Below are 27995 nucleotides of genomic sequence, written 5' to 3' on the forward strand. Positions count from 1 at the left end.
GGAACAAAAATACAAAAAAAATGTTTTAGATTTTTAAATTTGTAAAAAAATTCAAGAAACGGTACTGATTAATTTTTGAAAAAAATATCAAATTTTTCGTTTGAATTATTTTTTTTCGAATTTAACTACTTAATGCAAATTTGTAAAAGAAAGCTGAAAAAATTGTTTTCCTCATTTTGACAAAGATTAAACGATGTTCAAAAAAATATGCACAATTCCTTTAATTATTTTGTAAAACTTTGAACAACTGGTACGAGAAAACGGCGTTATGGATTGATTTAAAAGTTTACAGGGCTATGGGGGGTACATTAAGCTGTAAAAACATCTAAAAACATTAGTCTTTCCATCAATATTAGTGAATACATGGTAAATTTACTAAAACAATGCAAAAAGATGTTGAGTTGGAAAAAAAATATTTTTTAAAAAATGATAAAAGGACCTTGTGAGACATTTATTCCCGTTTTTGACATTACACTTATATTCTCTGTGTGGTCATTACTTGCTGAGATATCGATTCCCCATGTCCGTGGACCAAAAACAAAAACATAAAAATTTAGCTTTTTTTTCTCGTGCTATTATTTAGAATTGCGTAAAAAAAATTTGTCAAAAAATCTCAAAACTAGAAATTTAAAGTAAGATAAATTACAGCCTTTCAAAATCACTAAAAAATTAAAAAAAAAATTTTTGTTAACTTTTTGGAGTATAGTAATAATTTTTGGGGCTCAATCCGGCTCTGCTAACAAACACAAGTAGCATATTGGAGTAACGGTTAGTCTTCAAATGAAAGTAATCTAGTGATCAGTATGAATAAACCGGTAATTCATGCAATTATCTCTTCCGTCCAAAGATAATTTTAATAAATTTGTAATTGACGCTTAATTTATCACTCTCGACTTTTATTTTGCACCAATAAAACACGAATTATAACTTCACTTGGCAATTACAACGAAACTTGTAATAAATTGGTAAAACCGCAACTTTAATATCAATTAACATTAAAGTTGGTGTTGTAACCATAAATTGTAACCCCTGGGAAAGTTTATCAAAATTCCTTAACGATAGTAATTCTAAATAGTAACGGTACCTAAAATGACTACATTCGACAGTTGCAATACAACACACTTTGACCCAGGGCCGTACCCAAGGGGGGTTATATAGTGTTATAAGTGTTAAAAATTTAGTTTTTTTGTTATTTTAATGAGTTAATTTTAAATTTTTGTGAATTAATTTTTCATGTGTTAATTATACAGTATTTAATTTTTATTGTTAGGTACAAATTTAAATAGTTAATAGAATATTTAATTTTAAGATAAAAGTGTTTTGAAAAATGCTATGAAAAGGAGCTACACCCCCTAAAAAAGGTACGTTTTTTAAAGGGTTTTTCCTAATATTTCAGAATAGATAAAATTACAAAATTTGGTACCTTTATGTACACCCAAACAAATGCCAAATAACAAAATTTTTAATCAGGGGCGTCCTAAACGGTAAAACAAATTTAATTTTTAATTTTTATGCTGTTTATGGTCTGTAACATAAATTTTTGAACCGATTTTTACTAAAAATCCGTAAATTGTATCGGAAAAACACAAAAGACTTTTTTTTTATGAAAAACTATGAAATTTTGTTGCTGAAAGTGGCAAGAAACCACAGGCAAAATAGAGTAAATTTTTACCCTAATCCAATCTAGTTTAGGAAGCACCTAATTAAAAATTTCAACATTTTATTTTTGTACTTGTTTAGGAGTATAAAAGTTATCATCTGTAGCAAATTTTGATTTTTTTTTCTAAAATGATTTCGGAAATATTGAAAAAAAAACTACTAAAAGACGCACCCCTTGTGTAGCATTTTTCGATATATGTTCATAGAAAATTTTTGTTTTAAAAATGAATATTCATCTCCTGTTTAAATTTGTAACAATAAAAAGTATTAAAAATTTATTTTATTTTTTGTTACTTTTGTGAGTTAATTTGTATTTTTTTATGTTTAATTAGGATCTCTTATTTCAATTTAAAATAAAAACGTGTACTTAGAGATTTTTGCTTTTTAATTCGTCTTCTTTAATTTCATTTTCATGGACCTACAAGAAACCCCCCCCGAAATAAAATCCTGGTTACGGCCCTGCTTTGACCCCAAGTTCAAAATGCAATCACTCACCCAAAATTTTTGTAACGCGAACTAAGACTTCACCCAATTTCATCCGAGTTTCTTGAGCTTTTTCCCTAAAATCGGAATACTCTTCACATAAAGTCTCAAGAACGGTATCTGTAAAAGTATCAGCCAAGGCCGCTAGGCCTTGAACCGCATTCAAATAAATGAACGAATCCTCATCTTTTAAATGTAACTGTAACAAAATAAATGAGAGAAATTTAGTTTCCGGCCACTCCTACCTGGAATAAATTAAGCAAATATTGTTTCCTCTCAAGTGCTTGTTTGTCCTTTTTTTCAAGCAACTTTGACAAAGTCAGTAAACCATGCCCTCTAACAGGGAGTAAAGGGTCATAAACGTCCTCGAGGGCTTCCTCAAACTCAGTTTTTTCGTCCGTGGTTTCACAAGTTTGAGTTTTTTCTTCGTTTAGTGCTTGTTTGAGTTTGTCACAGAGAGTTTTCAATTCCTGGTTGTTTGATTTAGTTGATAGGGACTGTTCCAAAATTCTATATTTTGCTAGAGCACTTGCTGAAGAATTTGCAATCAAATTATCCAGAATCATCAAAACAAGAAAAACGAGTTGTTCGTCACTCTCTTGAGACAACACGTTGTTAATGTAATTAATAATATCATCAGGTTTGTTCCTGAGAAACAGTTGCACTTCTTTGTTTTCAGCTAATTGAGATAGAATTCTATGGATTGTTAAAAGTCGTTCAAGAACGGCACCCGTTACATGATCTTCGTTACCTAATAATTCTGTACTGTTATGAAGAGTCGGGAAATATTTCCCTTTGTTGGTAACACAATTTAGCAAAAATCCAAATAAGACGATTTTTTGCTCGAGATTGAGAAGCCCCAAAACCGTGTCCATAACATCTGTATAAATAATGACATGTGGAGTATTTCTCACGATTATCTTTTGATCAATCTCAACAACGATATCATTGCGGAACTGTAAAATCCCGTTAATCGTAAACCCGAAAATAAAGTTGTCCAATAATTCGTGCATCTTGGTGCAAGCTTGCAAAAACTTAATTAAAATTTCTCTCAGTTCCTTTCTAGTGGTTTCTAGCGCCGATTTCACAGTTAGGTGATACAAGTGGAATAAGACGTTGATGTAAGTCGTCAACAGGTTGGTTGGTAAACCATCGATGAAACATCCGTAAAGCAAACGCACAGTTTGTTTAATGTCATCCGTTACGTCTTCGTCACGAAATTGGTGTTCTTTGTTGGCGAAATATAATAACGGAGTCGTTATCCTCTTGACAAAAACTGCATTGCACAATTCTTTATCTTCGGAATATAGACATTTCGTGCAAGACACAACCAACCGTTCGAAAATCAATAAATCACGGCTTGAGACAAGAAGATTTAACACTTGGTTGCAAATGTTTGTTTCAAAGTCTGGGAATTTTCGACAGCTCGATATGAGCTTTGTTAACACCTCGAGGATTTTCCATGCTTTTGTTGTGTCGTCTTCGGAGCCGGAAAGCAGGGCTGAAGCGATGTGTTGGACGCCTTTCGGCGACCGAATTATCTTAGTCAAGGTGTTTGAAATTGATTTTTTGAACCACAGGGGGGCATTGGCTTGGAATAAAACCATTGTTTCTCTAATCAGAATTGTGGGATGAATATTGTGACTTATATCGTCTAAAATTCTTCGAAATTCTTCTTGGTCGTGGACTAGTTTCTGATACGTTTCAGGAGTCATTACGAACTTATCTTGAGCGTCAGTTGTTGGTTTTTTTAAAGGGCAGTAAGCGAGTTGATAAAATGCAACTAACATTCCTTGTAGCAAATGTGGTAAAATCAACATTCTCAAATTCGGGTATTTCATGTACTTGTAAAATCCAAGAACGGTGCATTTCAATAAAGTGTAATCAGAATAAATATCGCTTGTACTTGTGTGTGTTGGAATGAAATAAGGGAGTTTTGGTTGAATGTTTGTCAAAATTCCATTATTCATTAGAATTTTTAAACACGTTTTTACGTTTTTTGTTTCTTGGACACTCAAAACGCTGATGTCTGAAGTTGCAAGTTGTTCGTTTACTAACTCCAAAATATAAAAATTTAACATCATGTATTTTATTTTATTAGACTCATTTCCCTCCAACGCAACGTCAAGTGAAATTTTTGACAATATTTCGTCAAAAGAACACATAAGAGTGTTGATTGCTTTTTCGTATCTTTTTTGGAATATATCACCCTCATCGTCTTCACGTGAATCTAAAAAATGTAGTCTTTTCAATTTTGGACTTACAGGGTGCGCCAGAATTCGCGCCCCAGAGAAAAATGCCATATGAGGTAAGATACCAGGAACATGAAAAAAATGTAAAAAAAGAATTATCTACAAAAATTTCGAAGTTATAAGAGTTTAAATTTTGCACTTTGACTAATTACTTCTGTTGGAAAAATAATTTTCCAAGTTTTTTTGCTACAGGTTATTAGAAAATTAAATTGTAACTCTGTTTAATGTTATTTGTGGCTTTTATTGGCAAAATTTTTGTCCTTTACTAAATAATTGTAATGAAAACATATTCAAGATCATGAGTATCATTAAATAGACATAAAAAATGTCAAATGTCAAAAAACATTTTTTCCATGTTCCTGATATTTTACTTGAAATTTTTCTCTGGGACGCGAGTTCTGGCGCACGCCGTATGTGTGATTTTTTAATCGTCCGTAAAGTGAACGAAATAGTCAGTAAAGTAAACTAATAAATAAAAAAAAATGTCTCTTGAATGTATTTTGGGTTGCGTCAGAAAATCGGTTAAGGTCTTTATTATAAATGAGTCACCCTGTATTATTCAAGTATAAGTTAATTTTTACACTCTAACTCTATTGTCGTGATAAAAAATTAACTTCAGTGCTTTGTTATAAAACTATTTCATCATTTCACATCACAAAACGTAACGTTAAGTTAAAGTTACGGTATGTGTAATTGCACCTTTATGTGTTAACACAAGCGGTTTTAATTTTAGGTTATGTTGAATGTTATAAACAAATTTTATTACCTGTGGAAATTCCGTTGAGTTCACATAATAATTTTACTAACTGTGATTTATCCATGATGTAATTGTATTAAGTAATCAAAAGGAAAGAAAACCATAACAAAAAAACACCTTTATTTAGGTAACGTTACAGTACATGTTGACACTTGTAGGCCATGTCTCAAACTAATAATTTGACAATTCTTGACATTTTAAACATTAAGTGATTTCAATTAAAGCCATGCAAAACTGAGAAATGACTTTGCTGATTAAAATTAAATCTCAAGGGTGCAAATATGAAATGTATGGTAATCATTGAAATTTCAAATAATTTACCACTGTATTTATTAAAACAAAGGCATCAAAAAATAAGAGTGAATATTTAATGATTTACATAGTAACCTAAAGATGAACCCTTCCAAAGGGGCGAAAAACTTAAAATGATGTACCACCACGAAGTGCTAACACTAAATGCAGGACAGAACCGCCTTGAACTTTATAGTCTTGAGCAGTCTTCTCATCATTCCTATAATAAAAAATTAGTTGCGTTCTTTATTTTAAAAATTACTCATGTTTTATTGAGTATTAAGCCACCATAGCTAGAAAACTGATTATAAAAATTCCATCGTTCTTACATTTGTTTTCCTGAAAAGATTAATCTTTGTTGTTGAGGTGGAATCCCTTCTTTTTCCTCTACTCGTTCTTTAATTCTTTCAACTTTATCTGTCGGTTCTATATCAATCTCAATTTCCTTACCGGTAAGAGTCTGAAATGAGGACAAAAGAAATACAATTTCCTAACCTATAAATTTTTAAAACTTACTTTAACTTTGATCAACATTCTAATTGATTTTTGAAAAACCGGCAAAAATCTAAAGCAGTAAACAGTTGGTGTCACAATTAGGTTATACAATTTTATAAATAACTGTAATTTTCGTTATTAAGCAGAAATTTTGCAACTGTCACTTTTTTGACGATAATGCAGATTTCTTCTATTACATCACTACGTAAAGCTGCGTTTGCGCAACGTAACGTAACGTAAGATTTAGGGTAAAAAAACAAGTTAAAACATTTATTGTTACATTTATTATCATTAAGTAACAATTACTTGAATCAAGTTTAAATATGTATCTTAAAAATAAATTGGTTACATAAAATTGACCCTGGAAGACAAAAGAGTAAATAAAAAAATACACATTTAACAACAAATCACAACTATTAGCTAAAATACTGTTTCAGTGGACTTTTTGGGAGGTACAATAATTACACTAACTCACCTATTTTACTAAATGTACTATAAAATATACTTTGAATGAGCATTTTCATTTTTGAACATTAGCCTTTAGCATTTCAGTTTTGTCGAATAACTAGACAAAACACGAACGAATTAAATATGGTAAAACAATCACATTTTTTCACTTTCAAATTAAAAACTTCAGTCACACTAAAAATGATTTACCATTTAGACATTTCTAGTGAGAGAGTAAGATATTAAATTTGTTATTTTCGCAAAAGTTTGCACATATTATTAAAGAATGAAACGAGTGGAAAGTTTGAAATTGGTGCTTTAATGTTTTTGATGTTTGTTCCACACAGATAAATATATACTTGCATGCATTGGGGCAAAATCTGGCAACTACAAATCCGGAAATTCCAATTAAATCGGGACCACAATATTGGAAGGGATTTTTGCTTTAATTCGGCAGTTGAAACGAAATTACTTATAATGCCAAAAATTACTTAAATGTGATTTGAATAAATGTCTAAATTGGACAATATAAGTATACAGCTTTATCATAAAATACATATCTATTCTGAACATTCAGATAACACTGTTAAACGGAACGGATTCGATATATTTGGACAAGAGTATTTAACCATCGGCTAAACTGGGTGTGACCCAGCCATATTTGTCATGTGTCTTAACCAGCGACCTAAAGCTCTCCTCTGCCGTCCTTTTACTGAACACTTTTTGCCCTTTGGTTTTCCTCTGGATCCGGCCCTGACCTTTAACGACACTGGCGGCGAATTGCATGATAACGGCTTCGACTGTGTAAGCACTCGCCCATCCCCTTGGTGTCAATAACTCCATGCAAATTGCGCCGCCCTCCATAACAAACCCTTTCTCTATCCTCGGCGAAATCACCCTCATAAAGGGAGGGGCGAAGGGAAAGTTTTCGGGAAAAACTACATGCAAAAGAATGTAGTTTATGCCCAACTCCTTCATGTCGTTGCCTAACTCACTTTCAGCGTCTAATTTGTACACTTTCACGTGCCACTCGAATAAATTATCGTCAACTAACTCGACGGTGAACACTGGGTCCGTTTTGGAGTTTTGGAGACGCTGCAAATCGCGATACTCCTTCATGAGTCTACGGGCGCGAACACTTTTATGGGAGGGTCCGTCTTCCCCCTTTTTCCCCTTGCTGGAGGTGAAGGCTGGACTGGCCTGGGGGGCGGCGGGAGACACCGAATCGCGGCAACCTCTTAAAAGCCGGCGAGCGGGAGAGCCTGATCCTGAGGGATTGGGTTTACTGGGGCCTTCGCCTTCTTTGTTTGAGGATTTGAAGATCTTGCGGAACATTGCGGTGACTTTTTCCTTCGATCGGCTGCTCATTTTGGCCCTAAGGGGGCTTATTGTGACCGGAATCCGCGACTAAGGCTGCAAAACTTCTGTAAGCCCTGAAAGGAACAAAAACTGTTAAAATAATCAGTACGTTTTTAATCCACCTCACAATTGCTACAATTGACATTTTGTGTTTTTGTTTTGTTTCATACAAATAAACGTGTCCAAAATTTTACAAGTTATCAAACATCTTTTTTTTTTCATTTTTTATTACTCTTATTAGAAATTACGTTAAATTAAAAATGCAATTTTTTTAATTTACTAGTCTTTTATAAAGAAAAAATGATCACAGTAATTAAATTTCATTGAGACAAATCTAATGATTGCCAAAGCACTATGTACAGGGTGCTGCATTTTGGATGTCCGAATAGGGAATCTCCGAAACTAAGAGGTTTAGCCAAAAACGAGTGATACATGAGGGGGCTCATTTTTTGAGAAAGTAATATTGGTTAAAACCGCATCCCGCTATCGTCTTTTGTTTTCGACTTACAGACAAAAGTTGTCATTTTGACGAAATCTAAAAAAAATTATATCTTCGTTATTATAGAAGATACGGATTTGAAAGAAAGACATTATAGAGGCACTTTTTTACGAGGAATTTAATAATGTAGTTAACAATTTTTTTCAGTTATTAGTTTAGCCGTAATAAGATGAACTTGTATTTTTTTAAATGAAAATCATAGGCGGCTATAGCAATTTAGAAAAGCTTATTTTTTCTGATCTAAAAAATATATATTTGTAACAAAATATTTTTTTATAACTATACTTAAAAAGTGAAATACATATTTTGTGTGATAACAGTTTGCCATGAAAAAACTATTTCACTCCAAATGTGTAAATAATAATCAATAAGAGTTTTGTGAACTGTAAAATAGATGAAAAAATATATAAGATTATAAAGATTTAAAAAATATGATACGGTAGAAGCATTGAACAAATATCCGAGCGCCTCAGAACAAAATTATTACATATTTTTAAAAAATCCAAAAATAGGAAAAACAAATGTGTCAACAGTCAACACAATTAGAAAAAACTTTTTTTTTTTGATGATCTAATGGAGGTAGGATAACGTTTCACATAGACGGAATTTGGGTATTTGAATAGCCATATCGTCATTTTTGTGTCATTTAAAATATATTTTATTGAAGAATTAAAGCGGCTTTTTTTTACAACACTCTATATATCACTAGAAGTTGCAATGGTATGTTAGCTTGTTTAAAAACAAAGAAATGTTATTAGTCGCCAATAAGTTGAATTACAATTTATTTTGCATCTTTTTCATTACTTAGTACTTAGAAAACTCTTTCATTAGTGACACTGGTTGAATATAATTATAGTTTAAATCCTTTTGGTTGAAGATGCAACATTTTTTTTTGCTAAAAATGTATTATAATAATTTGTTACAAATATAGATTTTTTAGATAAGAAAAAAACAAGCTTTTTAAAAATGACATAGCCATATGATTCCCATTTAAAAAAAATACAAGTTTATTTTATTACGGCTAAACAAACAACTGAAAAAAATTGTTAACTACATTATTAAATTCTACGTAAAAAAGTGCCTGTATAATGTTTTTATTTCAAATCTGTGTCTTCTATAATAAGGAAGATATGAATTTTTTAGATTTCGCTAAAACGTCAATTTTTGTCTATAAAAGACGATAGCGGGATGCGGAATGTATTACTCGATTTTGGCTAAACCTCTTAGTTTCGGAGATTCCCTATTCGGACATCCAAAATGCAGCACCCTGTACAGGGTGTTTCACATAACTTTACGAGGCTTGCGCCTAATATGCGCACCCAAATATACAAAAGTCACAAAACACTAGATACAAAATTACAGTAGTTGTCACATTAATCACTGTTTCATTAATAGTCATAAACTGCAGTTTTTCAGAAACAATTATCATTTGTTCTATTAAGAGACTGCATGAATATGATTCTAGTTTATCTATCTTAATCACTAACTAACTAAAAACGTTGTAATTTTTTAAAGGGTGAGAAGGTAAGAGAAGATAATTCAATTTTTCAAAATTTGTAATCGAGTTCGTATCGGAATATGTATTATTGATTGCATCTTACAGGCGCAGGTCTCGTAAAATTGTGTGAAACACCCTGTATAAGAATTTTTTTAATTAGAATGCGAAACGATGCTCTCCATCGGAATAAAGGATTTAGATATGTTTGAAAATGTAAATTATTTTACAAAGTTACGCCGTGCAAAGGATATTAAGTTAAGTAGAAATGGAAATGTTATAGGTCAGGTCAGAATCTGGAGTTCGTCAACGAGAGATTCAAGTCCAAGAGTCAGAATTTTAAATTTAATAAAAGTTATAAAAACGAAATTACGTTGCCATTCCTAGAATACAAAATTTATTTAAAACATAATTTAAGTAAAATAAAATACAAATAATCAAAAGCAAAAGAATTCTTAGATTCCGTTTACCGAAACTCACCCATTTTTTAACAATAACTATTACAATTATCACTTAAAAAAATATTGTAACAAAAGATTGAAAACTTTGAGAAATTCAGACGTGTATACGTAGATATTGCAGTTTTTAAACTGATAGTAAAAATAAAACAAAGCATTTAGTTTTATGACAAAAATTCATTAGTAAACGGGGTCTAATAACAATAATATACATACCAGGTAAATAAAAAGTATGGAATCAACAGGTTTTTTTTATTTATTTGCCTCCAAAAAATAGTAATTAATATAAATTAAAGTAATATAGGGTTATTCATAAATATGAAGCAATATTTGAACCTCAAAAATGACCTATAAAAGCGGTCCATTTTAGAGGTATTAAAGGTTATGCGTTTTTTATTCAAAATTGATTACTCTATTGTTTTGACTAAAAAAATAAATGTTAAGAAAAAAACAAAAAAACACAGAAAATATGACCTGCAATTGCTGGAACCGGAAATTGAGTAGATGTATCCGGTTTTCGTAATTCTATAATATTTAGTCAAATGGTTCCAAAGTTATTACAAAAAATACAAATTTCCATACCCACATTCCGAGGGCTGTAAAATTCTTATCAGTAGAGGTAGGACACAAGTTATTATTTAAATTAACATCATTTTATAGCTCATTTTTGAGGCTTAAATATTGCTTCATATTTATGAATAACCCGTATTTTGTTTTATTTTTGAGTTATGCGTTTTTTTTTGTAAAAATTGCAATTTATGTATTTTTTTTTTAATTAAATATAAAGTAGATAGTTGTAATCCTTAGATCATAACCTTCATGAGAAAAATGGTTGACATTTCAAAAAAAAATTTTTTGTTGAACTCAAAAACAAAAGAAAATTTCGAAAAATTATTCTTGATAAAACACCACATTTTTATAGTACTTTATCATTCATCAATTAGTTTAAGCAAAAAACTTTTTATTCACCTGGTATGTCATATCCTATATTCAGTTCGAAACAAAAACTATTTTTATACTTCGATGTCTCGTGACGCTTTCCAGTTTTAGTGAATCTTGTACACAAATTTGTCATGAAAGGCAAACTGGAATTTGATAAAACAATCATGATCTAAACTTTGTGAATTAATCACGTCATAATCAATAACAGTGTTATGAGTTTGGCATAGAAATGTATTTCTGCTTACAAATCAGTTATGAGTTCGCTTTCAACAAGCTTTTGCGAAAATATCTAACGTATTCTCGTTTATTTCTTATTTTTATAATACATGAAACACGTAAACAAATTTTCCGTCTAATTTAATGTAGCATATTTTCCGGAGAAAATAAATTGTTTTACTCGTTTACTGAATATGTACGAGTACTTATTTGGATTATCTTCCATAGAGATGAAATACTTGAGCTTATTAGAAATAAAAAATACAGAAATGTAAATATTCTCGTTTAATTTAGTAACGGCGGTGGTTCAAAATTTAATTTTCTTCTAGGAATGACTTCGTAACATAATTAAGTGGAAAAATATTTGATATTTTAAATTCAACAGAATTTCGAGGTTAGTATTTTTTAATAACGAATGTAACCCCTGATTATTTTCTTCCTTGAAAACATGTTATTTATGGTGTTCTACTTTTCTTCCAACTAAATCCGAATAGATTAGCCCCCAAATAGAGTACCTACGTGTGGAAATCAGTCTAAAATATCCGCCAAGGTGAAGGATTTTAGCAAATTAACATGAATTTGCATAAGTAGATCCTAATCACAGCGTTTAGCACAACACCACAGTCAAAAACAATTTTTTTTTTCAATTTTAGCAACAATCATGAATGATCTGCACCTGCAATCATTGTTTGCTAATTTTAGTTTAACATTTGATTGATGACATACCTAGACAGGTAAAATAAGTACATAAATTTTGCAAGTGCACTTGCTGAATTTAGAAAAGTGACCTTTCTTAAAACTACGTGATAATATGCAAGGCGTGAAAACGATGAATATAAAACAATAATAAATGGAAAATTACATTTTGTAAAGACTAAAATTACTGTTGACAGCGTATAAGAAATTGTTTTTGTTGTGCAAATGTCCATTATGTGTCATGATGATGTGTGTCATCACAACATCCCTTTGTGATAAAACGGGTTCCGCCCATTCGACATTACAAAGTCTTATAGATAACTCACTATCTTAACATTGTTGAAAAAAATCTTCAAAGAACAACTAATTTATTCACATTATCTCTAATTTATTTGTACGAGGATCAATGAGTTATTGTCCCACTTATTAAAAAGAAAAAAATTACAAACTTGTTAATTTTTAAATTTAAACTATAAATAGCTAAAAAATAGAATAAAATATTGATTGTCCCATTCCAGATTTTTATCATAATGAAAGCGGAATTCTACACATGCTCTGAATAACCTTACAATTCCTTATTATTTGCACATTTATCATAAATTTAATGAAACAACGAACCTAATTACATATTTATTTTTCGTCAAACTTGACAGTTGAAATGATGGGATCGTACCTGTACGATTTATTGATCTCAATATTTAGACGATAAAAATTGTTGAAACGTGAATGAAATAATAAACATTTAATCCTGCTAAAAACACATTACTTAATCGCTACCGAAATAAAATCAATCAGCGAAAATTAAACTAAAAAATGTTCTTCCTACTTGAATATGTAAACACGAACTGATTTTTAAATGTTATAGGAATTAATTCTAGTATTAATTTTTAGAACTAGACAAGTATAAATAAAATCCTGGCAAAGTAAAATAATTAACACCTGTGGTGTATTTCATTCATTGAAGCACAAATTCCACACAAAAAAAAAATGTCGCGCGTTTTTGAAAAGTACCCCAAAACTGGGCTTGAAACTAAGGTTAGGAGGCCCATTTCGTCCAAAATCTAACAAATATTTTCAAGTTTTTGCGCTCTTTTTTCCATTATGTACCAAAAACGCAAAATTACGATTTGGCAAGACATGAAAGTGGGCAAGGAGGGGTTGCATACAATATTTTTACCACAAATTTGAATGTGTGTAAAATCGTGTACTTACCCAAAACAGTCCACTTCTCCATTGATAAAACTGAGATAAAAAGATGTTGGTACAGGCTGTAGCTGACCCTTGCTGATAACTGGCAGCGACGATGCACAGGCCACTTGATTTGGCGCACTAAGTCGGATCGATGGCTGGCGCCTCACAAAACCGGCGTCCAAGATGGCTCAAAAGACAATATCGTCAGCTGAGTTTGTTGATTATATTAAGCACACTTTGTGAACATTAACTCCTTTATTATGATGGTAATGACACATTTGTTAGCGCCGCCAAAGTGTTAAGTTTTACTTGTCTAGCAGCACTTTGATCATAAAATTTGTGTGGGTGTTTACAGCCCCTGAAAACGTTTTTTTTGTGTTTGTGATTTCTTAATAATATCGAACTGGGATGCTGAGTGGGCGAATACGTTAGGTGACGTCAATAAAGAATAAGTCTTTTGTCAAATATAAGTTATTTTTATTTACAAGGTATCAAAAATTACAATTTTTCGAAAACAGAAGACGTCTTTTGGCGTAGATGCTATTAGTATTTTTATATCTAATTATTGGTATACAGTGGAAAACAAAGTAGATACTATTTCACTTGGAATGTTACTTTAGAACTCTGAACTACTTAACACAGTTTAGTGCAATTAGTTTTAAATTATCTCTGACGAGAATTTTTTCACGACAAAACTATTTCAATATTAATACTTTTGCGGTTCATGAAATTGTGTTACAATATTTAAGCATCATTTACTTTTAGAAGCTCCTAAAAAGTTTGAAGGTTTAATCATGCGGTGGCAATGCAACACTATCTCATTAATAAAACGCTTTAAATTACAACAGCATATGTTGAGATAATTAGAAAAGCATTACGATAACATTACTGAGAAAGCAATTATAAAAAATCGTCTCAAATTAATAAACTTGAAGTAAAAAAAAATGGCAGCTTCATTTCATTATATTCAATGTCTAATTGCACTAAAAATAATAATAAACCCTATTCACGAGAGAGAGCACAAACGGAACAAAAAATATCAGCTACAAACGCATTCGTAATAAATAAACCTAAATGTACGACTTATTTCGAACAATTAACTAGTGAATTAATTCAAATTAACAATTTACAGGATGTTTATAAATGTCGGTGATTAAGTCAACTGTGGGAATTTAAGTTTTTCCCAAAACACTGTTTTCAGTTTTTCATATTTGTTTTGAGTTGTTTCTCGTTACAGATTAATTCCGTAGTTGATTTGGTGTAAGAACATTTATAAACTGTCTTGCATAACAAAATAACAAAAATGTAGGAAGCAATTATCAACATAAACTAGGATTTACGTTGGTTTTGTAGAAAGACTAGAAGCACGATGAAATCACAGAAACATACATTAATAATCACTGATAAATAAATTTACGTTTTTTTTAGTTAAAATGAAATAAAATATTTTGATGAATAATTATACAAATTATTGCCATAATGGTATATAAATAAATGAATTAAAACAAAATTTATCCACTCAATAATTTACTAAACAGTTAATTCATTCAAAATATAGAGCACCATTTATTGATTTCATTATCGGATTTTTGTAACAGTATTTACCTAAATTTCATAAATTTATACGAAAATTAAAAATACTTTCACGATAAAAAAGGTAGCGTGTATAAATAATTTAATTGCATACAGGGTGTTCCACCATGGAGATCTCAGTTATTATAAGAGATCGAGTTAAATTAGAGCAAAGTTGTGCATTTTTATGCTGAATAATAATCTGAAAGAAAATTTAATGTGTCAATATTTGAATTATTTGGAAAAAAAAACATAAATTTGTAATTTTCGTTATTTTTTCAAGAGAAAACTAAAAGACCTAGACGTTTTTAACTAGGACGTTCTTAGGGCACTTTCTTACAAGGAATCTAAATCTGTCATCGTATTGTCCAAGGCGCTCTTGATATCAGAATTACAACAACACTCAACTTTGGATTTTCTTATGGACGCCCTGTATTTTTGAAAAGTCTTTTTGTTTCTGATTACAACGATGTATCACACGATATAATCAAATTTTACGTGCTGATCAAATCTAAGAAAAAGCGTTTTTGCGAAGAGTGCTTTGGAAAAAATGCCACCAATTTTAATTAACAAACTAAGTTTTATAACTTTGTGTTGTTTTGTTTTGCGAAGAATAAATTCTAGTTTATCCCGTTGTTCCTATTTCAAAACCTTAGTTTTTAAGCTTGATGGAAATGTGACAGATCCAAAGTCAACTGAACTGTCAAAATCTACTTTGTTAATTAAAATTGTTGGTGTTTTTTCCAAAGCACTCTTCGCAAAAACGCTTTTTTTTTAAATTTTGATTAGCATGTAAAATTTGTGATCAGGAACAAAAAGACTTTTCAAAACTACAGAAATTAAATATGGCGTCTAAAAGAAAATCCAAAGTTGAGTATTGTAACTCCTCTGATATCAAGAGCGCCTTGAAAAATACGATGACAGATTTAGATTCCTTGTAAGAAAATGCCTTAAGAACGTTCTAGGTAACGTTATCTTTTAGTTTTCGCTTAAAACAATAAAAACGAAAATTACAAATTTCCGTTTTTTTCCAATAACTCAAAAATTAAAAATGGCACATTAAATTTTCTTTCAGATTATTGTTCAGCATAAAAATGCGCAGCTTTGCCTTTATTTAACCGACCTTGTATCTCCTATAATAACTCAAAAAACGAACATCCTGTATATTAGAGTAATTTAAAATCTCTTAAAAAGTGCTCCACTTTTCAATTAAAAAATTACCCAACTTCTTGTGGTGTTCAACTTGACTAATAATAACAAAAATGTTATGACAAAAAATATTCAATTTTAGATTATAATAAAAAATGAGTCTTTTTATTTAAAATTCTTCCATAAATTACGATGAAACAATTACGTGGACAAGTATTTATAAATTTTTACAAAAAATAAAACTTTTTGTACAAGGGTTTAATTCTCAGTTATTGCCATATTATGAGCATACACATAAATATAAACACATGATAATAATAGTAGCAACAATATTAATAAATGCTGACAAAAATTAGACAATTTTTTCCCTTAACTCGCTTAAAATCTAGTATTGATTATGTTTGTTTCCGAAAAATAATAAATTCAATTTTCAAGGTAACAACACGCTGAAATTTGTTGATTTACGAAACAAGTAAAAGCATACGTCATAACGTATGTCTATGAATTAACATACTAACTTTATGTTTCGTGTGTTTTTTGTATGAAAAATGTGAAACTCGATTCTTCGAAATACCATTACATTTACTTACAAAATCATTAACATTGCCATCAATTTCATTATCATCTATCTTAATTTGACTCTCGTTGTGTATGTCGGCATTAATAACGTGCTTATTTAACTGTTTCTCGGAATGCACTTTACACCTATCACTAGTATTTAAAATTTTCTCATTGGATGAACTCATAATTTGTGACAGATCATCAAGACTATTGCTGTCGTTTTTGTTATTTAACTCATCGTTAACTTTACACACGTCTTTGCTTTGGTCAGTTCCGTCCTCATGAGTCCATATGATAACCACTCAATCTCCTCGGTGGGCTCTGACACGCTGCGGTTCGGTATTTCCCCGATAAATGTAAACTTGTAACAAAATCAACACGTCCACAGCCACCTGCACTGACCCACAGATCCAAAACTGAATCGGAGCTTCACGTAATAAAAAATACAAAGTCTTAAAAACGTCACCGCAAGTCCACATTATCACCATACTGACACTGCAATTCAAAAATAATCAATCAAAAAGCAACAATATGACAACGACACTCACCTCATACCTTCAGTGGATTTACTTTTGAAATTTTTTACTAATTGTGGAGTACCTAACATGGCTTCGGTAAAAACAGCCAAGAAGCCCATGAGTTCCACGAAAATTATCTTGTCTATGAAAACGTACATTAGGATTGACGTCGCAATCGTAAACACCAACATGCAGTCAATGTACGACTGGAAATCGTTCCAGTTCCAAAAGTACTTAATATCGAAATCTGAAAGAAAATCTTGGTTTTCGACAGATTTTCATAAAAAAATTAAATGAGTAACATGCGTCTTTAAAGCCTATTTTAAATATTCAGAATTCGAAGTAATTTATTGAGTTGCGCAACCAACGAATTATTGTTATTGGTTGTATTGTTGCACGTGTTTTAGTCCAAAAAAAAAACTTTTTTGGTGTTATACTATTTACTCAGATGATGTAATGTCATGATTATATTGATTAATAAGTATTTTTTTTATTACTATGAATGAAAAACTCGTATTTTCTATGTAAGACACTCACAATTTAGTTATAACTACTACACTACTCCAAAAAATTAAAGGAACACAAAATTTTCCTAAATTTTTTGGTGATTTTTGAAAGGCTGTAACTCAACGAAAAATGGTCGTATCTAGATCTTAAAAAAAACATTTTGAAGTTTTAAGTTTCTAGTTTTGAGATCTTTTAGCAAATATTTTTTCTGTGCTACGGTTATCACGCAATTCTAAGTAATAGCGCAAGAAAAAAAATTCAAAATTTTTCTCGGACCAATTGATTAGTTTTGCAAAAGAATTAAAAGAACAATTGTACTATTGTTTCTGAACATCGTCTAATATTCGTCAAGATGAGAAAAACAAATTTTTTCAGCTTTCTTTTACAATTTTGCATTTGTAAATTAAAAAAAAAATCGAAAGAAATTCAAAAAAATATTTTTGATTTCTTTTTCAAAAATTAAGCAGTACTGTTTCTTAAATGTTTTTACAAATTTTCAAAAAAAAAACAAAAAGTTTTTGTTTAATTTTTTTTATTTTTAGCTNAAAGTTTTTGTTTAATTTTTTTTATTTTTAGCTAATAACTAATGCAAAATTGTACAAAAGTCGAAAAAAATGTTTTTTTTCATCTTGATGAAAATTAGGCATTGTTCAAAAATAGTATGTTCAATTGTTCCTTTAATTCTTTTGCAAAATTTTGATCAATCAGTCTGAGAAAACGGTTTAATGTAGATTTACTAAAACAACGCTTAAAAATACTTTTTTCTCCTTTTTTTAAATCAATATTGTGAAAAAATCATAAAAAATCATAAAAAAATCTTATAAAACATTTATTCCAGTTTTTGACACTACCCTTATATTCTCTGTGTGGTCATTGGTTGCTGAGATATCGATGATCAAAAACAAAAGGATTTTTTCATTTTTTTTTCAAAAAAAAATTTTCATTTAAAGTCATATATCTCAGCGACAAATTGACGGAAAATGTGAAAAAAGCATATTAAAGGTAAACAAACATGCTATCAGGCCTATGCATTTTCAACTAAAAAAAATTCCCCACGCCTGTGGACCAAAAACGAAAACATGAAACTTTAGAATTTTTTTCTCGCGCTATTACTTAGAATTGCGTGATAACCGTAGCACAGAAAAAATATTTGCCAAAAGATCTCAAAACTAGAAACTTAAAGCTTTAAAACGTTTTTTTTTAAATTCAGGTACGACCATTGTTCGATGAGTTACAGCCTTTCAAAAATCATCAAAAAATTTTGGAAAATTTTTTGTTCCTTTTATTTTTTCATGACTGTTTCATGCATTGTGACAAAAGATCTCAAAACTAGAAACATAAAGCTTCAAAATGTTTTTTTTTTAATCTAGATACAACCATTTTTCGATGAGTTACACAAAAATCACCAAACAATTTAGAAAAATTTTTTGTTCCTTTATTTTTTGGAGTAGTATATGACATCACCAACAAATAATAAATATAAATAGCCTTTTTCAGCCATCAGAAGTTATCTTTCTATTCCAATAAAATCAATAGCTCAGTTATACTGGAAACATGCCAAATAAAGTTTGAGTCGTGCAAATGCCCCTTTAATATGAAAAACAAAAAAATAGTCTTTATTACTTTTATAAACAAACAGATCATCCTTTATACATAAAGAATGAATTTTGGACTTCATTCGAGTAAATATTAACAGTTTTAAATACTCGATCTAAACGTAACAATGTTACAATTGAATTAAGAGATTACAAATTTCGACAATACGTAACCATTATTTAAGTTTTGTTGATAATAGACTTCAAACTAAATAAAAAAGAGACTTTCACACACCTACATTACATAATTATTTGGCGCCAATGAAAAAATGTAACAACGTGGGTCGTCAAATTCGATAAAAATATTAGAAGCGAAGATAATGCTAGTTTATTTATCTTTTGATTAAAATAATTTGACTTTAATGACCTTAGTAGAGATAAGAAATAGAAATCCATGTTAAATATGGGTTCAATGATAGAAATAGAAAAGATTTATCATGCTGACTAAAGTAATGCCAATAACTGGAGAAGTATTCTGGCTAACTATTTAAACAATGTTAATTGTTAAAAGGAAATTAACAATAGAAATTTTTGAAATTGGCAATACTTTAAATCCTTGTTAGTACTGAAAGCAAAAAGCAAGGCGTGCAAGCAAATTACCACAAATATTGTGAGAAGAGCGGGGAGGCTTAGATTTTAACAATCTGACGACTTCACTGGGTTTAGCTGTCAAAAATAAAAATTTATTATACCAATTTTTGTAAAGTAATAAGAAAAATAAAAATACTGGTGTAAGCAATAGGAAAAAATAATTTTACCATAATTCGCATTTCTTTGAGCTACTTATCTCAGATTTATTTGGAAATATTGATTCTTTCTCTAAAAATAACCCCTGCAAAAATCCATACCTGTAAATATCCTTTGTCTGGCTTGCATAAGCTGATTCCTATTTCTTACACGAACACATAAATGTATCATAACAAACATTGTCACGTTCATGATTATACTTTGAATCAAAAGGGGGTATTCGAAGTGTTTACCAAACCTAAAAGCACCCAGAATTTAGGACAATTTTTACAAAAAGCAATACGATTCTTACCAAAACATAATACGTAAAGTATTGGCTACTAAAAGGGCCAGGCAAACCAACAATGAGAAACCTTCAGCATCTTGTGTCTTTCTGATTTGTCGGTATTGAGGAATGTAAGGGATGACACCCCCAACAATCATAGCACCAGCGCTGACCCAGCCAACCAATGTTCCCACTGTAAGGGACAGTTCGTCCGATATCACCCAATCCATGTTGCTAACTACTTAATAACAAGCAAATGCCTTTTTATTTGGTGTTGCCCATTTTTATTACCACTGTGTTCACTCAACTGTCAAATGTCAACTAAAAATGTCAAGTTTAATAGGCTGTGGTGGCGAAGGTAACGCGCCGGCGCACCACAAATTTAATTGCAAATTAAAATTACAGCCCTACTCTGAAACAAATTCACAATTTTTGCAATTGCAACAATTTCAAATCATTTTCCAGTTGCACACCAAATAAATTAAGTCACACTTTAACTTTTTTTATTTTTTTTACGTAACCCTAGCCACACTATGTCATCGGCATAGGTTATGTTTAATGTCAATAAAAAAGGTATAAAAATAATTCATTTTAATTTTTTTACGTAGTTTTTAAATTGCAGCAAAATGATCACATCCCGGCTCCTTCACCCAATATGTAGGTGTCGATTGATGCTATTTTCCAGCAACTCTATTTCTAAGCAAATCAATCGCAGCAAAAGTCAATCGGCCCTAAGCAAAACAGTAAAAAACGAGCTTGATACTAATGTAAAATTAGGTGAAAAAGTGAAGGAAACCACAAAGACTGCTTCGTACTTAGGAATAATACTGCTGGGTGTGGGGGTTACAGGCTCCCTATTTTATGCAGTTTTTAATGAGTTGTTTTCAAGTAAAAGCCCCAATAATGTGTATTCTAAGGCGGTAGAGAGGTGTAAGGCTGATCCAAGAATTCAGGATAAACTGGGGCTTCCAATTACAGCTTTTGGGGCTGAAACAACTAGGAGGAGAAGACACTATGTCAGTCATGTGATTTATCAAAGAGACGGAAGACAGTGTTTGAGAATGAAATTTTATTTAAAAGGGAGTTTTCATCAAGGAACTGTGCAACTAGAAATGGTGGAAGTGGGTTTTTGCAACTGTTGTAATATTCGAATTTAATAAGTTTTTTTTAGAATGATTCAGGGAAATACGAATATCGTTATTTATTTGTTCAAGTTGATGATTTGTTACAAACTGCAATTGTTTTGGAAGACAACAGGAATACAGCTTCGTCTTCGTCACAACCACTGGACTTGACGTTGTAAATAAAACAATGATAATAAAATTTGTTGAATTTTTATTGTTTTTTCTTCACCGGATTTTCCTCAAAAAACAGTATCAGCCTCCTACTAAAAATGTAGTGTTTTATTTTCATAATTATCCATGAAACTATTATGTATAGTGAAAGGTACTGAATCCAAGCCCATTTCAGTATTTGCCAAAAGCCAGGCTTGTAATATATCCTATCTTCTGGAAATTCTATATTTAAACTAAATAAAAAATTTTGTGTTTTTCCCGGAGAAAAACTTTTATACACGTTTTTGAGTGATGTGGTTACTAAAAAAATAAATGATTAATTTGTAAATCATTTAACTTACTTACTATTTCTCTTTGAAAAGTTTCTGATAATAGTGTTTATGTCATAATTGTTTAAATCACCATTGTCCATAATCACAGGATAATTGAATAAAGTATTGGTATGTTTTCTGTGACAAATTAGGGGGCGAGTTTGGGTTACGACCATATTAGCTACTAATGAATAGTGAGAAATATAAAATGGTAACAATTCTTGAAAAATAATGGCAGTTTGCATTTGAAAGGGACAAATCTGTTATAAAAATTGTTAGAATTACGGAAAACAATTGTAGTGTTTCTTACTTGTAATTTATAGCTTAGTGGAATAATTATACTCAAAGAGGTAAGTCTAGTTTTCACTGGAAGATTAACTTGTAGAGACAAATCTAATTCTTCTATTTTACCATCAAAATTTCTGTCATTTTCACGAACCTAAAAATACACGTAAATAAATAGCTTCTAAAAATTTAAAAGATCAAACCTTGATGATTGAACAACTATCTAAAGACCGCAATACATGATCAAAATGAGGTAAACTACTGCATGTTATAACAGACTTGTTGTTATTATTTGTAGTAGCAAAAAAAATGTATTCTCCCCGAAATTTTACATCCGGTTGTTCATAAAACGCATCTCTTTTCAACCACAAACCTGCAAATAAATTTTGCAGTACATCTCATTAAGTGAAATTAAATTCTCCTTACCTTTGCTCTTATATGCAAAAATAAACGGTAACACAAGTGATAAGATTCCAAAAATGAGCGCTAGCACCGATGCTTTTGACAGAAGAGTACTTTTGTAAGAAATTTTTAGATTTTTTGTGAAAACTTCTAAAACTACCATTTTTAAATAAGCATCACAAAAATCATTAAGGAAGTGGATCACATCATGTGGTTTTTGATCGGATTTTTTCTATTTGTTTACCTTTCATGGTCAAACAACTTGAATACAAACAATCACGTTGCTATGACAACCACAGCGCGGTTTATTTGAAACAAACCAGCATAGAACAAAGTAACAAACCTCTGTAAAAAGTGGAAACACATATTTTTTTTATCATAGATAAAATTCAGTTTTTACCGACGAAAAACAATTTGATGGTATGGTGATTAAAATTCGAAGTTTACTATTTTCGAGAAATTCTTGCTCTGACGACAGTAGTCATAAATAATATGAGATGCGAATGTATTTTTGAGAGCTTTAAGAAGAAAAATGTTATTTGTAACACGAAGGTACCTATAAAACGTTTTTGCGGACTTTTGCTAATCTAGACTTGGAAACAGTAACGATTCGTTCGGAAAAACTGTAATAACACTCAAGATTTTCTGCAATCAAAATAAAATAAAAAGTACTTGGAATTGGAAATTAACGTTTAAAAAATGATTTGGACCGGATACTCGATAATGACTAATATTGTGGTTACATATTTTAATTTAAATTAGTTAAAATTTTATTCATAAAAGATCAAATAAAAGAAAGTTTTAGTATATCAGCGATGATGAAATTGATTGTTCATGACATGAGTAACGAGATCTACTGGCACTGATGGCAATGACATATTTAATTCTTACGTTATTTGGTTTTTCCAGTAGCTTCGCTTGAAGAAGAAAAAATGTGCAATAACCGGGTTTTTGCGTTTTTACAACATTTTATGCACTTACAACAATATTCTTTTATTATTTAATACAATTGGAAACCACTTTGAATTTTTTTATTCAAATACTAAAGAAAAATAAAATAAAAATAATAAAGTAATACTAATAACAATAAACAATATTATAAAAAAAGATCATTGTTTTGCGACAAATTATTATTAAAAAAATTGCTTGTAAAACTAAAATTGTCAAAATCTGTTTAAAGGTAACATTCTAAACTATTAAGAATTTTGCGATTTCTCGCAAATCAATGTTTTTATCACGTATTCTGCGTTTATCAAAATTTTTATTATTCTTAGAATTTCTAATTTTATACAGCAGCTGCCCTGATGTTACTTGAAACAAATATTTATTTATCATTAAAAAAAAATAAGTGATAACCTTTATATAATATTACTTGTTAAATTAATTTAAAACTGTTCATCAAATCTTAATAAAATAAACGAAATTTGTTCTAGCAATTGAAAAGGTTAATTTTAATAATTACTACTTATTACAAAAAAATTCTCAAGTATGGATTATTTTTGGAACGTATACACGAAAGGAATTAACGTACACAAATTTATTTAAAACTGTTTTTTCTTCTTTAAAATTATTGTTTATTGCTTTTCAACTGACACATACTGCTGGGAGGGTTTTGCTTATTCACGCATAAATAGAATCTCTCGTCTTGAGAAACATCAGTATTATTTCTGTGGTGTAAAGTGCAGTTAACTGGGTTTCAATATTTGGTATTATTTTTTTAATAAATATTTTTACTAATCTCATAGTTTATTTTAAACAACTACTTTTAAAAGCAAAATCACATCTAATAATATTCTAGAGAATTCTTATTTCTGACTGAAATATCTAGTTCTAATTATTATTATTATTATTATTATTAATTATAAATTATTACCACTCTTTTTAATTTTTGTTGTCTTTCAAGTGATTGAAAAATTGAGAATGTATTATTTTAAGCTGTTTGTAATATGCATTTCATTTTTAAATACTACTGATTTAATTGAAAAAAAAATGAAAATATTCTCAAGGCAACTTTAATGAAATTATTCAAAGAACTATAATTGTTGTCTTTAGACTTAGTTTATTCTATAGATATAAAATAATATATAATCTCATAAACAATGTTGTAATAGATTTTTTATTAAAAAAGTAGGTACAACATAAGCAAAACTCTTTTGCAATGGTATTTTGTAGGTTCATATTCGACCTCAAAATTAAAATAAACATTATTTTATATAGTTTGGTGACACCTGATGTCCTTATTGTTGGTCTGATTAAAAGATTAATAGTTTGAACAGAATAATCTTTGGCAAAGCACTTGTCATGAATTCTGTGCCAAGTTTTTTAACCGCAGCCCAATTTTTAATGCAGTCATAAAATGGAACCGATTGAAGTTGAGTCGACTGAATTTTATCCCAAAGACAACGCTAAAGAGAATCACACAACAGAATATGATTTAGTCAACAACGCTGATTTTCCAACACCTATATTAAGACGAGGATGCAACTTTTTCTTGGCAATACGATTCAATCGAGATTTCGATGAAACAAATGATGTTGTGCGAGTTAGATTCGGATTTGGTAAGTTCTTGTGAATGGTTTTTTATGAAATATTTAATAAAAAAAAGATTTATAATGTTGTTTACAATAACGTAATGCTGGATTTTGGTATCTGTTCATCTGAAGGCCGCGATTGTTAAAAGAATAATAATTAGTTTGTATTTGCATAAAATTCCAGGACCCAAACCCAATGTTGTTAGAGGAACAAGAGCAATTCTGCCGATCCTGGCAAGGCAAAAAGTTTTGCCCAAAAACACCTACATGTGGTCGTCTTGTGTCACCAGAATTGATGGAAATATTGTAATGTTACAAGTCCACATCCCACCAAATGCTCAAGTTGGAATCTGGAAATGTTCGATTCAAACTAACATTTCTGGTCAACGTGACAAACGCTACGATTATAAAGTACACAACTTTCTTAGTGTGATAATCATAAAAATTGGCGTTTTTAGGTCGAAGACGACATTTATATCCTTTTCAATCCTTGGTGCGAAGACGATGGTGTTTACATGCCTGATGATAAGGAAAAACAAGAATATATACTCAACGAAAATGGAAAAATTTGGTGTGGTACGTTCAAAAAACCAGTAGGAAGGCATTGGATTTTTGGACAGTTTGATGATATAGTGTTACCAGCGGCGGTACTTTTGCTGGACAAGTCGGGATTGGCCCCTGCTGATAGAGGGTCTCCGGTTTTGGTGGCTAGGGCGATTTCAGCTGTGGTACTATAAGCAAATTTTCTAAATAAAAAAAATCAAATCTATTTTAGATAAATTCGGTTGATGATGATGGTCTTCTGGAAGGGAGATGGGACGGAAATTACAGCGATGGTACCTCCCCTCACGCTTGGACCGGTTCTGTGGCAATTCTCGACCAGTATCTTCGAACAGGAGGAACTCCAGTAAAATATGGTCAATGTTGGGTTTTCTCAGCTGCTACTGTTTCCGTTTGTCGTGCTTTAGGAATTCCTTGTCGTTCAGTGACGAATTATGTCTCTGCCCACGATACAAATTGTTCTCTAACCGTCGACAAGTACTTTTTTTTTGTTATAATCCCAAATGACTCATTTTCGATTGTAGATACTTTGATTTGTTTGGGAATAAGATTGAGAATGGTCCTGAGGGAGACTGCAACGATTCTTGTTGGAACTTCCACGTCTGGAACGACGTCTGGATGACGAGACCTGACTTGCCTCCAGGCTACGGTGGTTGGCAAATAATCGACGCAACACCGCAAGAACAAAGCGACAAGATTTTCAGATGTGGTCCTGCTTCAGTGGAAGCGGTTCGTAAAGGTCTTGTTGGGTATTTGTATGATACTCCATTTGTATTTTCGGAAGTGAACGCTGATATAATTCACTTTCAAGAAGACCAAAACTCGGATTGGGGGTTCTCCCGTTTAAAAATCAACCAATATCAGTCAGTAAGAAATTTTTTTTGTTGGTTTAAAATTCATTTGGTTTGTTTAGTGTGGGTCGCAAAATTTTGACCAAACGCATTGATGTCACCGACGAAAAAGGCGATTCCGATTTGTGGAATGTCACCTCTCTTTACAAAAATCCCGAAGGGACGGAAGGTGAACGATTAGCTGTGTATAACGCTGTGAAGGGGGTTCCCAAAGCTCAGCATCTTTATGACTTTCCAAGTGAAGTTCAAGAAGATGTGTTTTTTGATTTAGTTGATATTGATTCAATTCCTTTTGGAGAAAATTTTGAAGTGAAAGTTGAAATGGAAAACCAATCTGGGGAGATGCGTACTATTAGTGCAGTTCTCTCTGCAAGCTCAATTTTTTATACTGGAGTTACGGCAAATCAAGTTAAACGTCTGCAACAAACCTTTACGTTGGATCCTAAACAAAAAGAAACTTTAAAAATTACAATAACGCCGGAAGAATATTTGGAGAAATTAGTCGATCATGGTTTAATAAAAATCTACGCTATTGCTAATGTGAAAGAAACGAAGCAAACCTGGAGTGAAGAAGATGATTTTACCTTGACAAAACCTGAAATGATTATAAAAGTAGCTAGTGAATGTAAAGTGGGAGAAGATTGCAATGTTGCTTTGAGGTAAGTCATATAAATATTTAAGATTTCAGTTTGAACGTTTTACGTTTCAGTTTTCAAAACCCCCTGTCTCTTCCTTTAACAGATTGCAATTACACAATAGAAGGGCCAGGTTTACAAAAACCCAAAACAGTTCGATTTAGGGATGTTCAGCCTAAGGAAATTGTCAACATAAGCGAATTTTTCAGAGCCAAAAGGCCCGGAGAAAGAAGAATTGTTGTTAATTTTAACTCTAAACAAATGCAAGGCATTTCGGGTACAAGCAAAGTTACTGTTGCTTGAAAAATTAAATATGTCAAAGTTGTTGGGCAAGAAGAAGAATTATTTTAATATAGTTTGCACTTTGCAATATTGTATAATCATTTTACATAAAGTGTCAAGAAGTTTTTTTTTGAAAAGTAGTTTTATTTCAACTGAGTCCTGTGTTCTACACTTTAAAATATTTAAATAAAATTTATACCGGGTGAATAAAAAGTATGGAACCAAGCATTTTTTTGTAAACTAACCACTTTACGAAAAAAATAATTAGTGTATCTTAAAGTACAATTAAAATGTGACCATTTATCAAGAATAACATTTTTCGAAGTTTCTTTTAGTTTTCGAGTTTAGGAAAAAAATATTTTTTTTTAAATGGCAACCCACTATGATAATTTTTTTAATTAAAGATTATGATCTAAAAATGACCTCTAATTAAATAAAATTGGTTTTTAGGCAATACTTTTTTTTAAATAAATTGTTAAAGTTTGCGTTCACGAAGATTTTTCGAACTTAACCGAAGGGGTCATTTCATGTATTTGGTCCTTGGAGAACTCGGTTTTTTGTGCAGGTGCTTTGGGGTTGTTCCGAATAGATCAAAAAATTTAATTAGAACTCGTTTTTCTTCTATTTTTAGTCTATTCGAAACCACCCCAAAGTAACTGCATTCGGGAAATCTTCAACGCAACTTTAA

General features: G+C 30.8%; 7 protein-coding genes across 10 annotated transcripts in view; 2 read left to right on the top strand and 5 right to left on the bottom strand.

Moving 5' to 3' along the window:
• Window positions 1–5310, bottom strand: part of LOC123012955 (transport and Golgi organization protein 6 homolog) — a 6986-nt gene extending 1676 nt beyond the window's left edge. The window contains exons 1-3 of the mRNA XM_044411202.1: window positions 5161–5310; window positions 2388–4372; window positions 2155–2341 (exon numbers count right to left, since the gene is read on the bottom strand). Coding sequence (XP_044267137.1) covers window positions 2155–2341; window positions 2388–4372; window positions 5161–5215 — 2227 coding nt within the window. The 5' untranslated portion in view covers window positions 5216–5310. The remainder of the gene's footprint in view (window positions 1–2154; window positions 2342–2387; window positions 4373–5160) is intronic.
• Window positions 5311–5464: 154 nt separating this feature from the next.
• Window positions 5465–6122, bottom strand: LOC123012957 (NEDD8). The gene is made up of 3 exons (XM_044411204.1): window positions 5959–6122; window positions 5772–5902; window positions 5465–5662 (listed from the first exon to the last, which is right to left on the bottom strand). The coding sequence occupies exons 1-3, from the start codon at window positions 5974–5976 to the stop codon at window positions 5572–5574; spliced, it is 240 nt and encodes a 79-aa protein (XP_044267139.1). The 5' UTR covers window positions 5977–6122; the 3' UTR covers window positions 5465–5571.
• An 80-nt stretch (window positions 6123–6202) lies between these two features.
• On the bottom strand, window positions 6203–7752 carry LOC123012694 (ubiquitin-conjugating enzyme E2Q-like protein CG4502). The gene has a single exon (XM_044410771.1). It carries the CDS (start codon window positions 7750–7752, stop codon window positions 7009–7011), a length of 744 nt encoding a protein of 247 aa, XP_044266706.1. The 3' UTR covers window positions 6203–7008.
• LOC123012693 (solute carrier family 66 member 2) lies at window positions 7703–20512 on the bottom strand. 3 transcript variants are annotated; one of them, XM_044410768.1, is made up of 5 exons: window positions 20182–20510; window positions 19991–20127; window positions 19743–19808; window positions 17071–17287; window positions 15317–17017 (listed from the first exon to the last, which is right to left on the bottom strand). In XM_044410768.1, exons 1-5 carry the CDS (start codon window positions 20382–20384, stop codon window positions 16825–16827), a joined length of 816 nt encoding a protein of 271 aa, XP_044266703.1. In that variant the 5' UTR covers window positions 20385–20510; the 3' UTR covers window positions 15317–16824. The 3 variants fall into 3 exon arrangements, with proteins under 3 accessions (XP_044266705.1, XP_044266703.1, XP_044266704.1); XM_044410769.1 differs by lacking the exon at window positions 19743–19808 and having other exon boundaries at window positions 20182–20505; XM_044410770.1 differs by lacking the exons at window positions 15317–17017; window positions 17071–17287; window positions 19743–19808 and adding an exon at window positions 7703–7817 and having other exon boundaries at window positions 20182–20512.
• A 7-nt stretch (window positions 20513–20519) lies between these two features.
• LOC123012695 (mitochondrial import inner membrane translocase subunit Tim21) lies at window positions 20520–21490 on the top strand. The gene is made up of 3 exons (XM_044410772.1): window positions 20520–20727; window positions 20777–21275; window positions 21326–21490. The coding sequence occupies exons 2-3, from the start codon at window positions 20781–20783 to the stop codon at window positions 21455–21457; spliced, it is 627 nt and encodes a 208-aa protein (XP_044266707.1). The 5' UTR covers window positions 20520–20727; window positions 20777–20780; the 3' UTR covers window positions 21458–21490.
• On the bottom strand, window positions 21347–22719 carry LOC123012692 (transmembrane protein 231). Its single transcript, XM_044410767.1, has 5 exons — window positions 22472–22719; window positions 22249–22418; window positions 22071–22199; window positions 21795–22020; window positions 21347–21749 (listed from the first exon to the last, which is right to left on the bottom strand). The coding sequence occupies exons 1-5, from the start codon at window positions 22608–22610 to the stop codon at window positions 21490–21492; spliced, it is 924 nt and encodes a 307-aa protein (XP_044266702.1). The 5' UTR covers window positions 22611–22719; the 3' UTR covers window positions 21347–21489.
• A 1377-nt stretch (window positions 22720–24096) lies between these two features.
• LOC123012855 (hemocyte protein-glutamine gamma-glutamyltransferase-like) lies at window positions 24097–27468 on the top strand. Of its 2 annotated transcripts, none has more exons than XM_044411033.1 (8): window positions 24097–24153; window positions 24797–25005; window positions 25163–25389; window positions 25437–25706; window positions 25754–26016; window positions 26064–26402; window positions 26453–27049; window positions 27100–27468. In XM_044411033.1, exons 2-8 carry the CDS (start codon window positions 24804–24806, stop codon window positions 27326–27328), a joined length of 2127 nt encoding a protein of 708 aa, XP_044266968.1. In that variant the 5' UTR covers window positions 24097–24153; window positions 24797–24803; the 3' UTR covers window positions 27329–27468. The 2 variants fall into 2 exon arrangements, with proteins under 2 accessions (XP_044266968.1, XP_044266969.1); XM_044411034.1 differs by having other exon boundaries at window positions 27132–27323.
• The last annotated feature ends 527 nt before the right edge of the window (window positions 27469–27995 follow it).

The sequence above is a fragment of the Tribolium madens genome, unplaced genomic scaffold (genome assembly GCF_015345945.1).
Source record: "Tribolium madens isolate multiple individuals breed KSU strain unplaced genomic scaffold, Tmad_KSU_1.1 Scaffold_96;HRSCAF=242;Tcas5.2_LG5, whole genome shotgun sequence".
Lineage (NCBI taxonomy): Eukaryota > Metazoa > Arthropoda > Insecta > Coleoptera > Tenebrionidae > Tribolium > Tribolium madens.

Excerpts from the sequence above, each read along its gene's own strand:
- LOC123012957 (XM_044411204.1), bottom strand. Across the intron at positions 5,663-5,771 it reads ATCTTTTCAGGAAAACAAAT|GAATGATGAGAAGACTGCTC; the intron begins GTAAGAACGATG and ends TTTTTATTATAG.
- LOC123012694 (XM_044410771.1), bottom strand. The coding sequence starts at position 7,752 with ATGAGCAGCCGATCGAAGGAAAAAGTCACCGCAATGTTCCGCAAGATC.
- LOC123012693 (XM_044410768.1), bottom strand. The coding sequence starts at position 20,384 with ATGGATTGGGTGATATCGGACGAACTGTCCCTTACAGTGGGAACATTG. Across the intron at positions 20,128-20,181 it reads ACTTTACGTATTATGTTTTG|GTTTGGTAAACACTTCGAAT; the intron begins GTAAGAATCGTA and ends GGGTGCTTTTAG. Across the intron at positions 17,288-19,742 it reads CTCTTCTCACAATATTTGTG|ATTTCGATATTAAGTACTTT; the intron begins GTAATTTGCTTG and ends ATTTTCTTTCAG.
- LOC123012695 (XM_044410772.1), top strand. The coding sequence starts at position 20,781 with ATGATCACATCCCGGCTCCTTCACCCAATATGTAGGTGTCGATTGATG. Across the intron at positions 21,276-21,325 it reads TGCAACTAGAAATGGTGGAA|AATGATTCAGGGAAATACGA; the intron begins GTGGGTTTTTGC and ends AGTTTTTTTTAG.
- LOC123012692 (XM_044410767.1), bottom strand. The coding sequence starts at position 22,610 with ATGGTAGTTTTAGAAGTTTTCACAAAAAATCTAAAAATTTCTTACAAA. Across the intron at positions 22,200-22,248 it reads ATAGTTGTTCAATCATCAAG|GTTCGTGAAAATGACAGAAA; the intron begins GTTTGATCTTTT and ends GTGTATTTTTAG. Across the intron at positions 22,021-22,070 it reads CACTAAGCTATAAATTACAA|ATTTGTCCCTTTCAAATGCA; the intron begins GTAAGAAACACT and ends TTTTTATAACAG.
- LOC123012855 (XM_044411033.1), top strand. The coding sequence starts at position 24,804 with ATGGAACCGATTGAAGTTGAGTCGACTGAATTTTATCCCAAAGACAAC. Across the intron at positions 25,006-25,162 it reads GCGAGTTAGATTCGGATTTG|GACCCAAACCCAATGTTGTT; the intron begins GTAAGTTCTTGT and ends ATAAAATTCCAG. Across the intron at positions 25,390-25,436 it reads ACAAACGCTACGATTATAAA|GTCGAAGACGACATTTATAT; the intron begins GTACACAACTTT and ends TGGCGTTTTTAG.